This window comes from Anthonomus grandis, chromosome 8 (genome assembly GCF_022605725.1).
Source record: "Anthonomus grandis grandis chromosome 8, icAntGran1.3, whole genome shotgun sequence".
NCBI lineage: Eukaryota > Metazoa > Arthropoda > Insecta > Coleoptera > Curculionidae > Anthonomus > Anthonomus grandis.
In genome coordinates, this window is record NC_065553.1 from 11,701,617 (window position 1) to 11,717,625 (window position 16,009).

General features: G+C 30.7%; 1 protein-coding gene across 1 annotated transcript in view; it reads left to right on the forward strand.

The window, feature by feature from the left end:
- The first annotated feature begins 3,503 nt into the window (after positions 1-3,503).
- Positions 3,504-16,009, forward strand: part of LOC126739828 (protein-L-histidine N-pros-methyltransferase) — a 137,780-nt gene continuing 125,274 nt past the window's right edge. Inside the window, exons 1-2 of the mRNA XM_050445648.1 lie at positions 3,504-3,666; positions 6,684-6,896. Of these exons, the coding sequence (XP_050301605.1) occupies positions 6,690-6,896 (207 nt within the window). The 5' untranslated portion in view covers positions 3,504-3,666; positions 6,684-6,689. The remainder of the gene's footprint in view (positions 3,667-6,683; positions 6,897-16,009) is intronic.

Here is a 16,009-nt window from a genome sequence, read left to right on the forward strand (position 1 = left end):
TATAAATGACTTGAGTCTTTAAAAAATAGCTATATCTGCCTGGAAGTAATAAAAAAAAATCCTTGCGTACCTAAAAGTAAAAAAACTGCTTAAAAAAAAGTAATCAATTGCCACTAGTCCCTGGAAGGCAACAAAAGAAAATCTTTGACTGTCTGGAAGAAATTTAAAAAAATGCTTGAGTGCCTAAAAATTTGTTGAAAAGTTATTTTTTTAATTACTACAAGGGCTTGCTAAAAATTAACGAATTACTACTAGTGCCTGAAAGAAGCCGAAAAATACTGTAACTGCCTCGAAAAGTTAACAAATAACTTAACCTTTTAAAATAATAGCCTCAACTGCCTGAAAGAATTTTTAAAAACTCCTTGAGTGCCTAGAAAGATATGACAGTATATAAATATATTTTTTTTTATTTCTTCTATATATTTAGACCATAGGTAAACAAGGTTTCGTTGCATAACCTAATCTGATCATAACTTAATCTTTTGTAAAATTCAAACAAAAAAATGTAAAACCATTATATAGTTTTAAATTTAGACGTCTTAACCTAATTAATAAAGAACTTTTTCAATGCGACCTTAAAAACATTTCCTAACTTTAAGTTTATTAAGATTGTTTGACAAACATGCCCTTCTCGTCAGTGTCAATGGCAAAACAAAACCATACTCACCATAGATTACAGATAATATTCGTCTCATGATAAAACTTCGCAATAAACCACCCGAGCCACTAAAAACCCCAATCACTGGGTTTACTATAAAGAACTTCATAATTGTACAACATCGGCCATAAGAGCTGAAACAAAAACTTATCTGAATACCGTCTTTAAGCAAGGTACCACTACGTAGAAATGGCAAGAACTTAAAAATAAACATAATAAAAAATAGCCACATTCCAGAACATCTGTCCAACGTTCATGAATTAAATAATTATTTTTCGTCGATGAATACCAATAATCAAAACGTACATAATGAAACGTTAATATTTTATCTAAATAACAAGCCCAATATTATAAAATCATTTTCTTTTATTTCTGTGGCAGATAGCGATATATTAAAAGTTGTTTTTAACCTAAAATCAAATGCAATTGGCCAAGATAAATTTAATTTAAATCTTATTTTATACTGTTGTCCATTTTTAATTCCTCATATTAGACATCTTGTAAACTTTTACTTGATATCACGTACATTTCCTGATTCATGGAAGCAAGCCAAAGTCAGTCCATTGTGCAAATGTGACAACCCTAAGGAATTTAGCGACTTTCGATCAATCCCTATTCTTCCTTGCTTATCCCATATAAATATTTTACCCGTTAAACAATCCGGTTTTAGACAGGGGCATAGTTGTGAGACAACTCTTGCTGAAGTCACTGATTCAATAATTAAATCATTAGATTTGAAAAATGCATCTGTTCTTATTATGCTAGTTTACTCAACATTTGACACTTTAAACCATGAACTGTCCTTGGCAGTACTACAGTATATTGGGGTGTCTCACATGGCATTAAGGCTAATTAAATCATATTTAACAGATAGGTTTCAAAGAGTTTGCATCGGTGACTCTGTTTCAAGTAATGTAGAAATAACAGCTGGTGTTCCTCAAGGAAGCATTCTGGGCCCTCTCTTATATTCTATTTACACTTGTGACATCTACAAATGTCTTCAATACTGTGACCACCATATGTATGCTGATGATACCCAATTAATTTACAGCTTCACTGTTCCTGGTACTGAGGAAGCCAATTTAAAAATAAATAGTGACCTTCAGAATTTATACGAAAAATCGACAAATATGCAACTTAAACTTAATCCAGCCAAATCCGTAGCAATTGTCTTTGCCAGTGACATTCACCGAACGAATATAGTTTATGATCTACACTTAAAAATAGGAAATGAAAAGATAACAATTAAAGATAGTGCAAAAAACTTGGGTCTAAATATAGATTATAAATTGCGATTTAAAGAACACATCACTACAAAACTTAAAATAGCTTATTCAACCCTAAAAATGCTTTATCCACACAGACATTATTTAAATTAAACAACAAAAAAAAAAAACATTATGCAAATCCTTAGTCTTATCTCACTTTAACTTTTGTGACTCAATTTATGGCCCAAGGCCTGATAATGAAACAAAACGTCGAATTCAAGTTGTTCAAAATTCCTGTCTAAGATTTATTTTTGGTGTATATAGATAAGCTTAAAGATGTAACACGTAGAGAGCTACATTCAGTTTCTTTTTATTATAAAATTTAAAAAAATCGCACTACTACCTCTTTAATAAAATCAAACTAAGAACTTCAGAACATTATCTAAACCTAAGAGAAAGATATCTTGTTGATATTCCAAGACATCATAAGGAAATTTTTAAATCATCTTTTTCCTATAATGCTGCCAAGCTGATAAATTAGTATAAAATTAGTGATTTAACATTGTCAGTCCACTGATTTAGAAATTCAATTTGGAAAAAAATGTTTGTTTAATATGTAACCTATTTAATTATACAATATGTGACGTAGCGCTGCATTTATAGTGTCATCTCTTCTTTACGCCTTCTTTTCTTTCGATCTCTCTTACTGTTCTCTCTCTCTTTCTCCCTCTTTATTTTGTAATTATATTCTTATATATATAATTATAAATAAAAAAATAAATAAACAGTTTACTTCGTGGCTTCAACAGCCCCTAAGTAATTGTTAGGATGCTGAAAATTAGGCCATTAATTTAATCCCGCACAATTATATTATTATTACTTCTTTTACAGCAATGTAAATATTGAATTGTTAATTGTATTGGAAATTAATAGACGTTATTATTCTTAATATTATAAAATCCGGAAATAAATATTTGTTTATTCAATTTCAATAATCTTCTTTTTTTCTTTAAAATTATACAAAGAAGTTACTTTTCAAGTAGTTGATCGATTACGCAGCGACATTCATTCTTTAAATGCACACACACTGCAGTGGTTAGCCTAAAATTGCTCAAAAACGTCTACTAAAGAATGAGTAACCAAAACAAAAAATTGTAAACAGAAGTATTAATCTATAGTGAGGCAAGAAAACTTCATCACGTTCGCCCTTGTACTAGCCATACAAATGTTTACTCTACAAATATTAATTGGTGTCCTTATAAAAAAGGAAAAAAAAAATGTGGCAAGAACACTGCCAGATCGTTTCTTATACAAGAATTTATAAAATTTTCTGTAAGAACGTTCAAGACAATATTTGTCAAATTGCGAATGAAATCTCCTCCACTACATTCATTCTATTCAGGCTATGCCGTAACTTTCACTATCGACCGCTTCCCTATTGAAACATCTGATTGCGTGTACTCCACGCTGCCAACTCATTCGCTATATCTGGTTTCCGCTACTCACCTAAAATCCATTGTAAACTTTAAAATATAAAATAAATTAACAATAGAGCTTCCTTTCATATTTGTACATTATAAATCCGGATATTATATTCTCAAGTGCTAAATAACTTTATTGAACTTATTAACTACAACTATCTATGTTGAATTGAATTTAATTACAAGCCGGCCGTACACGTCTGGCAACTACGTCCTTGCTTCAACCGGTGACTGTATCCCGTGTGTTTATTTGTTTTTGTTTACAAATTTCGTGTTTTTACTGTTAAGTTAGTTATTTTATGTGTTCCTGGTAGCATCGGTAAGTTATTTTTACAATTGTGAGCTAACAGATAGGGTGTTTAGACACGTATTTGCCAAAATCGTTGAGGATTTAATGAAAAACTTTTTAACTTTCCACTCTAACCTTCCACGGAATAGTAGGAGTGGATACTGAAAATGAAGCGCGGTTGTGGCTCTGTGTCCGGAGTTTTTGAAATAAAAGATGTGTATTTCACGTTAGTAGATGGTTGCAAATTACTCTTGTAAAGGCGCTATTCTTGATTATTAATTGCTCTTATTTTGATTTTGGTAGTACAGCCGTTAATAGCTTCATACATTTCATTGACTGGTTGTTCTACTAGAACTTAATATACCTTTCAATAGGATTCTGAAATATTTAATATTTCTGGATCATTTCACTCGACCACCGTTGCATGTTTTATGTAACTCTGGATTGGAGATTGATGGATATCGAAATTGTTAAATTGCTGATAGTTATTATCTGAAACAAATATATATTTGACTTCAACTTAAGATGCTTTTTTCTCATATAGACCACGTTTTTTAATTGATATTAATGTGAATATATTTATTCCTAGAGATATGAAAACAAGAAATAAATTCTATTCTGATGTTATCATTCAGGATTTTTAAAAAAATTTTACTATTACTATTACTAAAATTGGAATATATTTAAAAGAGTTTTAGTCAAGGAACGGCATTTCTTCAACATATAAAATTCGAAAGACTTTTGATGGAATTGGTCTTTTTCACTAGTTGTTGTAAGTTATTATTTGCTCTATAACTCGAAACTGAACAAAAATAAATCTCTTAAATTTTTTATTGCAATTCATTCTATTTTTTTATTTATATTTAAAAATTACATTGTAATCAAATTAAAAAAAATATATATATAAAAGAGAATAACGGACTTGCGAGAACCACGGAAATAAATATGCACTAAACCAAACCTTTTTTCTTAAATAAGACCAAGTTTTTAAAATTTTTCCAACAATTTCTTCTAGCTAGTGAATTCTTCAATAAAATGTTCCAGGAATATTTAAATAAATAAGAAAGGATATTTAAATAAATATTTCTGGAAATCTACACAGATATTTACAAGCATTTCTAGAATGAAAAAGTGATTATTACATTTTGTATGACTGTTCTAGGCAAAATTGAATTTTTATTGTATATTAATGATATGGTGAAGTTTTTACCTACAATAGACATCATGGTATGATCTGCGAATAAGATAACTTTACACTTATGAAATACGTTTATTTTATCTAATTATATAGATATTAATAAACATTTACATTTTGTAATGCAATTCATGTTTTTGGATTTTTATGTGATAATTATAACATTCTAATCAACTCTCCAGAGAAAAATTGAAAAAAGATTATTTGAATAACTTACCACGTTAATAGGAAATAATCAATATGATGTATTGATTAAAAATTGCTACAAGTAGAGACAAACCTTAAATATGAACTTAAAAATTTATTTAATTGGCGTTGTGGTAATAAATTAAATTTAAATGCAACTAAATCTAAATTTTGTATATGTGATCAAGAATCAATGATTACTCAAGGCGCAATGTTATATATGGAGAAATTAAATATCTGTATCCATTGTAAAGGCTACCTTAAACTTTATGCACACGCAGAATATATGATTTCATGAAAAGTTGGATTTATGTTGAGTTCTTAAAATTGCTTCTTTTTTAACAAAATGGCACTTTCTTATTTAGAGTATCAACTTTCTTGCTTAATTTGACCTAATACAAGATAAACTAAATTGGATTAATAGAGCTATGACACCGATTCTGAAGTGTCATTGTCATTATATAGTTAGGTGTTATGTATTGTTATACTCTTGTCAGATCTATGTTCTAGGTATAATGTCTGCAAGCCAACGTGTTTTTTCATTGAATATTTAAATTAAAGCGTCATCTGTTACTAAATTATATCTCTGATAGGTCAAGATCATTTGAAGACCGTGCAGACTTTATCACATTAAATAGATGCAACATTAGTTCAATGTTCAATTCGATTGAAGGTTTAATTGGCTTTAAAAGCTTACTGGTGTTAATATAAAACATGTCATGTAGCCATTGAAAAAGTTCGGTTTATTAAAAAACAGGAAGTTGCTTAACTTTACTTTTAATTGTTGTTTTACTTTTTATAAATTTAACCTTTAGTTTGTAAGTTTTATTCATACAGTTGTAACAATACTTTAGGTTTTATTCATTTTGGTCTTTGTATCCATATGCTGTTTTATTTTTTTTCTAAGTTTCTTTTGAATCATATAATTTTTGCAAATTTTCCATTTATTGTCTTTCTGTTTAACTGTAATTTGGGTAGAGCTTTAATTAAGATATTGTACTATAAGTGAAATGTCAAGAACGTATAACTTTTTACTCTATGAAACTAATATGTACATAGTTCACTGTTAAATTTAATTCAAACTTATGCTGTCCATAGAATATCGATACCAATGTGGCCAATTTTAAAAATTTTCATTTTTTAAATTTTAAGAATAATTCTACATAAAATAAATTTATCATTTAGTGTTTAATTAAATTCAGTATTTTTGTAATGAATTTAAATAGAAACTAAAATTTTATAAGGCTGATACATATGTCACGGTAATTTTGATCAATAAACTTCCGTTGCTTATCTGTTTGTCTCTAGATCTAACGTTGCCAAGTTTAATATTTTTCTTCCAATAGTATAAACCTCTAAACTACGATATTAATATTCAATGTGAAATGTATTATTTCGTTGAGGAAATTAAATGAAAAAATACAATTTTTGCTTAATATAGTCCCATGAATTCATCGTAACTATTAGCATGTATAGTTATCATTTACATAGATAACTAAATACATAATATAAATTAACATCGAAGAAAAAAAAAACTTACAGGAAATATACTTATTTTACTAAAATTAAAAAGACCTGAACACAGTAAATATGGATAAAAGGTTTCATTTTAAAACTCAGTTGCCTTCAATCACATAATCGATGCCAATAGGCTCTTAATTCCTAGGTCACAATGTCTTCAAGTGTGTGGCATACCGTAACAGAACCTTCAAATGATCTGCAGCCCTCGTGTTCCACCCCAGATAACCACGCTCCAATAAGTCCAACTTTACCACCATCGAGCACTTGTACTAGATATCGACCTAGAGGTTCTCTAGCTCGTGCCCTACACGAGAAGGTTCTTCAAGATCAATATTTGAATAGACTTGACAAAAATGAGGTAAGTCGTTTTCTTTGCAAAAATTTTAAAAGCAAGTATTAGTTGTACCTAAAATTGATAAGTAAATACACCATAATAAAAATTTTAGGTATATAGATTTATTTAAATAAAGGTGCTGTACCCAAAAACATAATTTTGATGTCTTCTGCAGTCTTAAATGCACCTGGAAAATTTAACATGAATTTTTCAAGGCAATATTTTTTTTCGTCAGTCACCTAAAAATAGGTCTGGAAAACATGATGATACAGATAAAAACTTTAAACTATTATTGACTTACGTATACGACACTATAATTTTTATGTAGTGACCTTAGTTAACTACTATGTATCTAAAAATTAAGTCTTTATTATAGATTAAGCTGACTTATGCACCCTGAGCTTTGAGCGACGCTTTGCAGCAGCAACTTTAAATTGATTTTTATTTAAAACCGCTAGGAGGAAACCTACAACTATATTAACTCACTCATTATTTAACAATCTGTCAATATACGTATAGAAGCTCAGATGCTCATTTATTTCCAGACGTAGTGAAGTTAGTAGATGATAATTATTCTAAGAATATCAAAAGTGGGATGGAAATTATTAGACTACATTTTCTTTAATAAATCAAGCTAGGTGTGAATTTTATCCACATTTTTAACGAAATTTTTAACGTCAGAATCTTTAGGGGCTAAAAATATGAAAAGTTAGAACCACTGGTCTATATACAATCATTGAAGTACTGATGAATGTGGTTAGCGTTGCGTTATAATAATTTCCCAGTTAACTATCATAGTCAGCAAGCTGGATAACTTATGACATCTTCCAGTAATAGTGCTATTTAAAGTTTATTAGAAAAATTTCCACAAAAGGCACTTGTTCTTCTGGATAATACGCGTTCTCATCTCAATGAAGCAGTTTTAGGATCTAATAATGAAAACTTCCTTGTTCTTTTTTTTTCACCCAATGTTACATTAATTGCTCAACCAATGGATACCGAGGATAAATAGAGAGTAAAAGAGATAACTTTCAAAAAAGCCTTTTGCAAAATAATGATTTTAGAGGAAGATGAAAGCGTCATGGAATCTGATAATGAAGAAATTACCAAAGCTGAACTTACTATAGTAGTGCACAACGCTGATGCGTTTAAAGACATTGATGAAATCGAGGTTGAAAGAAAGAGGTGGATACAGGGTGACCAACAAGAGCCAGGTTATCTGCTCCTTAGGAGGATGATTTTGTGGTACAAGTTTTAAGAGTCAAGAAGAAGAAAACAATGTGACGGTATAAACCAGGAAGCCGAGGAAGCTGCTAGACTATTTAGAGTAACGAGAAATTTCGCTCAGAAGTTTTTGAGCACAGGTTAAGGTGACTGACTTTTTTCAAGAGCATAGCTACCTAAAATAAATATGTAATGCAAGGTTTCTGTTTTTCTGTATTTATGCAATAAAAAACTAACTTGTGAGATTAATTTTTTTCATCTTAGAAATTTAAGAAATAAATGTTCGGATTATCCGTGCTTCTCAATGATCCGTTTCATGTTCGGTCCTCTTAAGTACCGGTTTAGTTAAATTGGGTTTCTACTGTACTTTAATTTTTTTTTTTAAATAAAATAGTCCAATAATTTATGACCAAAAATACCCGCCCCAACAGAATAGAACATAGTGGCTAGATATGTTCATCATATCTAGCCACTAGTTTCTTAAGTGAGATACTCTTTGTATTACATATAAAGGGCATTTAAAAGCAATTTTCTACATGTAAAATCTTCCACATCTCCAATTTCATTTAAATGATCATTGATTTTTCCTGATATGTAAAGAGGGTATTACGAGATAATTTGGTTATGCAGATTATTTACCATGATGCCTTGTATAACGCTGTACCCTTTATCTTTTTAATAGTTGGTTTATTCTGCAAATATAATCTATTTTTGTATGTTTAGTGTATGTGTACAACCTTTAACCAAAGCACCTTTTGTTTCTACTTTATTTCGTCGTTGCAATATTCCTTTGCTACCTGTTTTGTTCAATTTGTAAGTCCGACTTTCCGACATCACATCCCACTTATTCATCGTTTTTTTTTACAAAAATAATACCTAAATATTTTATACGGGGTACAGCATAACGAAAAGACCTAATGGTAATTCAGGAATGTAGTTAATATTAGGCTTAACCCCTACACTTATTATATTCATTTGTAACTCAATCATAAGTTGGCACGAACAAGAGGTGGAATTATTGCTCGCCATTTTCACAATTTTGCAGCCTCTTCTTGAGCCTGGAATTGGTTTGCAAAGAGAGGAAATTAACGCTAATATTGGAAATAGTTTTGTTATTGCGTTCACACGGCAGCCATTATGGTCGCAATTTTTTGTCAGTTAATTACAGCTTTATTCATAAACGATTGCGGCTTTAGCAGATCAATGTTTTTTAGCTTTTATTACCTAAGTAGCTTAAAAGTAGCTTAATTAACTTTGATTAGCTTAATAGGTTCGTTATAAGACTTGTAGGTGTTGTCAGGCTAGAGACTGAGTTAGCTATACAAAGTAATTAACTCCAAGAGTCATGTGCATTTCTACAAAGAAATGTCTAGGACAACAACATGCTACAATTTAAGATTGATTTCTAATATCAACTTCTTCATAGCTCCTCAGTCTAGTCAGTAAAATGACTGATTGCAAAATAATAACCTGCATAATTCGTTCAAGACGTAATGAAGTTTCAAGATTAGCGAATTGAGAAAATTATTAGGCCTCAGTTAATATTAAAATTAACAAAGCCAGTTTGAATTATATATAGAAATCTTTCAAGTAGAAATGGGCAGAGATAGAAAAATTTAGAACCTTGGATAAATCCAGTCAATTAATAATCTGGAACAGGCGCTATTCACCTTAAAGTTAGATCATCTGCATGTTAATAGCTCACATATGTCAAACGTCTTCACCAAAAAATCTTCAAATCTCAACTCTAACGAGTACGCATAGAATATATTTCAAAAAATAGTTTCTTCATATTAACAATATTTGTTTTTCTGGGTTTTTTTTAATAGAAAACTGAAATTTACCTTAAAAGGAAATTGAATATAAATAATGCCTATGTAAGTGCAAATTTTTTTTAAAAGAACATGAAGTAAAAATACCGAACTTTTTAAATTCCTTTTAGTCGCAACACACCTCTAATCCAATATAACTTTGTTCGCGAATTGCTCGGTGCTAAAGCGGTGATTTACGAGCCACAAAATGGAATTTGTTATATTGATTCCACTGTAAATTAACTATGGGTCATTGAAGGCAAGATCCATATGGTTATTTATTCATAAGATTCGGACGTAGGCCGAGCTCCATAAGAGGGGGTGACAGTAAATTATGGGCCGGTTTAAAATCCTTCGACTCTTGTTTCGCAATATTTTAATTATTTTTAGGTGTCGCTTATTGGCTAAAACCTATTATGGGTATACGTACTAACGCATTAAGCTTTTAATATCTTTCTTTAATACGAAGTCGTTTATAATCCAGTAACGTAGACAGAATTCGCAATTCAAACCGTAAAAAGCACCGCTTCACTCGTAATTACGCTGCTAAAAAAACCTTCTTTTCGCCGAAAAATCACCTAATTTGCAAGAAATCCCCCGGGATAAGACCCTAAGGCATTAAATTCTGAATATAAGGGCCTTGATAAAAAAGAAAGAAAAACGATCCCTGGCGAACACCAAAAAGTAATCAGCCGTTGCCGAAACCGAGCTGATCTCAACTCGGCAGAGATGAAAACTTGCAAAAAGTCGAAAGTGCCGAATTTTTAGAATTGCCTAAGATTTCCGAAGATGCTAAAAAGAAGTCGCTTTATATTAGATAGTGATAAAAATATATTTAGGTCCTTTAGAAACTTGATAGTTACTATAGTCAGATGGCTTCCCAAATCAATAGTCGTAAATATGCAAAATAAATATCCATATTTCAGATTTATAAAAAAAAGATTATCCACAGTATAAAAATAATTACACAGTATTAAAGACTGTAATTATAATTATCTACCCTCTAGTTGATTCTTATGTAAATAGTAACTTACAAAATATAATACATCGTTATAGTTTCAATTTCAAGTTTTCAGTTATTACCAAATACCATAGTGTAGATTTAGGGGGGGGTTAAGTACAGCTATAGCGCATACAAATCATGTGCTGCTGGATTAGACAAAGACTGCTTTGATTACAAGAGTCAGACTCTTTGCGTAATCATACTTCTGGATCAGAAGATTTGCTACGAGGATAAATTTACCGAAAAACTCGATATTTTACCGATATTTCAATTACTTTAAAAAAATGCCCTGCTATGGATTTTGCGATGAAACTCAACTGGATATCTCTTTTCAAACATGTTTCAGTTGCATCGTTCTCTGATTAAATTAAAAAAGTCGAATTCAGTGCTATTAAAACGGAATAAACATTAACCTCAACATACATAACACTAAAAGACGGGAACTGGATATTTTTAGACGCATCTAGATGCATACAGCTTGGAACGATTGAAGTGAGGCAAGTGCGAAGTTACTATCTCTGTAGTGATGTGCCATTTCACTAAAGATGGAGCATAGAACATCGCATATTTGCATACGATACGTTTATCCGAAATGAAGAATCAGTTATCACTACGCAGCGGCTTTTTCGCATTCACTTTAGTATTGCTTGGATTTGTTCCATCTGGCAATATAATCCTAAGATGCAATACAATCCTAAGAGTGTCATTAAAAAAAGCAACAAGGTCTAAGAAGAACGGTAAGAACTGAAAACGTAGAGTGAGTGAGAGGTCGTCAGAACCCTACACGGTCCGCCCTAATCGGGAATCGGTTAGAAAAATTTTGCATAAGGACCTAATATTACAGATTAACCAGCTTTTAAAGAAAAGAGATTTTGAACATCGTGAGGATTTCGCTATAAGAATACAAGATATTTTGGAGGATAACTTAAGTTAGCAACTTCTAATAAGAGACCATGATCATTTCCACTTATCCATTTAATTGTTATGGCTATTCAGTAAAAATGGCTTGGTTTATCCAAAAAATTCAGTACTTAAGCAGCAGCATGCAGTAATAAAGCCTACATGAACATAATGATGAAATTGAATATATAAATTTAAATTGTGTATTGAAATATGGATTTTTATTGTCACTTGGTTAATAATTGTACCACGTCCAAAATTTAAGTTAAGATAGCCCATAGGTTTTATTTCGGATTATGTTTTATGACTACAAACTTTAAGTCCGCTTAATATGGTCAGGTGCTATTTAAAACGGACAGACAAATGATGAGTACAAGTCCAGCATTGTTGTTGGTTTTAATCGTAATGCAGTTTATGCACGTATATAAATACGACACAGAAATCTTATACTTTTCTTTTGGCAAGGCTTTTATTTTCAACTAATTTTTTCATTCTGCTTTTAAGATAAAAATGTTTTCTTACCTTAAGTTTAGCAAATAAATGTCTGTGTTTACTGTAATTTTTCAGTTTAGTGAAAAAACAATACAAGTCAATGCATTTTTTTTCTTGAATGAAATATACAAATATCCTGCAATCAATCTGTTTATATGAAAACTCTATTTGCGATACTTCTGATCTAAATTTTTTTTGTTGCTTTCTCAAAACCATGTTCTTGGGTTAACATATTCTCACCGATTTAATTATCATCCAAACCAAATACTTTTTTAATAGGCAATGCAAAACAAATGCTACGGACAATTTACAATTCTCAATAGCATCATATATCATCCACCTGGGTCTCATGTGTGTCCTAGGAGGCCCAAATGGGACTCTCACTTGCTACGAGGCAGCTCCGTCCCGGTAAAGCACTTTGCAAGCAAATTATAAAAGTTCATGCATACATCGAGGGTAATGTATGTAGTATGCAGTTTTATTAGACTAAAGGCGAGGGACAAGTCGCCCGATAATTTTTATGGCTGGTATAAAGAAGATTTATGGGGCACGCCGAGGCACGTTTGGTGTCTGAGTTACGGTATTTGAGGTACTTAATGGATTTTCATCTCAATTAATATTGAACGTTATATTTTGCCTATACGCTGATATAGGTTCAGTTGGAAAACCTCGTCTATATCTACTAGCCTATAGTATGTTGATGATTTATTTGTTTAAAAATCGAATTTTCTTTGGCAGACGTTTATTCCTGATAAGCTATTTTCAATACAGTAGTGATATTAATTAGAATACCTAAAATTATTTTAAAAAAATCAGTGTATAGGCTTAAAAAAGTACCGATGGTGCCTGGAAGGGTTGATGTTAAACTGATGACATAAAAACGCCAGTTGGTAAGAATTTATCGTATTTATATCTATTCGTATTTTACTATTTTTTTAGACTTTTCTGAAGGTTTTGGCACAAGAACTATGAGCTTCTGTTAGTAAAGATGAAATATTGTGCATTCTTTGAATAAGTCCATAATACTTAAGGCAGATATCTAAAGATGTTTTGTAATTATAATTTTTCTAACGAAGTGATAATATTATTTATTAGAATTGAAGCCTCTGTTCTTGAATATTTGTTATTTATTATCTACAGTTCTGATGTATCCTAAAATCATTAAAGTAATGTAAATTGAAAGCATTTGCAGATGATACTCAAGCTTATGTACAGTACCACCAGATTATTTAAATGTGTCTTTGCTAATAAATCACGACATAAATTTACTGAAAGAATTCTCTTTGAAACACAACTCTCTTGATTACTATTTTTAAATAATTAATTTTTAGGGGTCTAAAGTGCTTTGTAAATCTCCCATTTATGATCCGTAGTTAGATGTAATGGAGAAAGAGAACCAATTGAAAAAAAATACCTATTCACGCTTATTGTTTTATTTCCGATAATATAACTACATGGCACATACATTTAAAAAAATTAATTGAGTTTTTTTTAACTTATAAAAATAAATGTATACCTAGCGTAAGCATTGATACTAAAGTTCCAATTTCTAGATAATATGACACCTTCTCATCTTCAGACTGGTATATTTTAGAGCTACTTTACATACAATACCATTATGCTCTACAACAGTTTACCAATTTAATTAACAAAATGTAATACGTGCTTATTAAATGTAACTTGATTGAACTTTCCACCTGTAGTATCTTGATCTTTAATTATTTTAAAAAAATGCGCTTTTTTAGTTTATATACGTTTATAAAAAAATTATTAGATCTATTTCGATTTTTGTAACCATATATATTTACATAAGCCAAATTCAATAGAGTAGCTATTACGTAGATATTAATTAAGTATTCTTATATTATTTTCGACATCAACATCTTTTTAAGCGACTCTTTTCTTTCAAGTTACGAATGTGCTTTGGTAATTTATTAAAAAATATAAGTCCATAATAGTCACTCGCTTCTAGATCTATTGACTCTATCAAAAATTGGTATCAGATTGTTGCTACTTCTACGTCATTCAATATTCATTGAAAAGAGACAGTTTCCTCTTGCCATAGATTTTTATAATGAGAAAAGTTTTACCAGAGAGTTTACTTATTTTATTGACTAACGTGATTATCCCACATCATCCCAGGGCCTAAGTACATACCAAAGAATTTCATCCTGTCTATATTCGGGAGGACTGAAACAAAATATCTTATTGAGAAATTTAAGGACTGAGTCTTAGTGTTTTGCGTTAGCATGACTTATTTTAATTTTGCTGTAGGTTAGCAAGCATTGCCTGGAGAAGAAAAGAATTGGCTTCTTCCTGGGGTTGTAACAGTGACCTCATTGGGCCATATCTGCTTTACGGATATGAACTTTTACATATCTGGGAACTCCCAATTTAAAAGGTTTTGCTTTTAGTGCTCATTTTTTGTCAGATTATGCCCCGGTCTAGAAACTTGGCCCTAAGATAGCTAATGAAATTCGCAGCTAGAGTAATAGCTGCCAAGCCAGTGACAAAAACCCAGTAATATTTCTTGGAAATTTCCAGTTTAATGGCTAGATCCTTTATTTGGAGTAGGTCTTGTAGGGTCTTGTTTGAAGATCCTTTTGTAAATCGTAAACGACTGGTGACCTGTGCCTATCTACCTTTGTCTTCTACAGCGTCTTCATTTTTATTTTCACTGTTTGTTTCTGTTTTATTACAAAATATAAATGTAATATTTTATAATCTGCACTTCCGTTAAATAGTTTGCATTTAGAATTTTTCAGGTTATTGTTGAAGTTGACAATCTTGTTGAGATTTGGTGCATTTGAACTAACTAAAGAATTGTTCACATTTGACGTTGGTGATCGTTATCCGATTCATTTTTTGCGATAGATCCATGTTGCCAGAGCTATGGGACAATCCAAATCCAAAAATTCGCTGACTTTATTTCTGCATCGGCGTCGAGGCTGTTTTGTATGACGCTTGCGACGATGCCATGTTTCCTTAGAAAATCTTACTTTAGATTTTACATTTTCGTTTTATTTTTTAGGGAATTTTACCTTTTTTTCAAGAGGTCAATTTTTTTTGTAACATTTTCTTCAGTTAATTCCATTTGCTGTATTTTTGTGCTGCAAATTAAAGACGTAAAGGGTGCATAGTCGGGGTCCGTAATTTTGGAGATTATTGCATTCAGTATCTTCAATATGGGCACGGAAAGTCTTTTTAGTGTTGTGCAGATTGTCGAAAACACTCTGGATGAAACAGACTTATACTTGCACTTTTTTAGCATTTAGAACATATTTTTTAGAGAAGTAAACTCATACTTTTTTGTCTTTTTTTTTATATTAGCATTACCGCTGTTGCCGATTATATATAATATGGTTTGCATCATCGAATCATTGAAAGTAACTGAAAATCAAACAGATCCTTTATAACATCATTTATTTTGACTGTTGATTTTTGCATTCTACTTTTTTATTCCTGTGAAGTGGCACGAAAAATATGAAAAAAAATATCAAAATTTTGTTGATGGCCGAAATATATCTTTTATATCTCCTATAAATTTTTACCTAAAATCCATAAAACAACTCATATTTTGTCTTAATTTTTTTGCATTAAAAGTCCACCTTTCTGTGAATTTTAATATTCCTCATTTTATTTTAATAACACGGATCCAATTTAGCAACAAATATATTCATAAACATTGAACAAACAAAATCTAATTT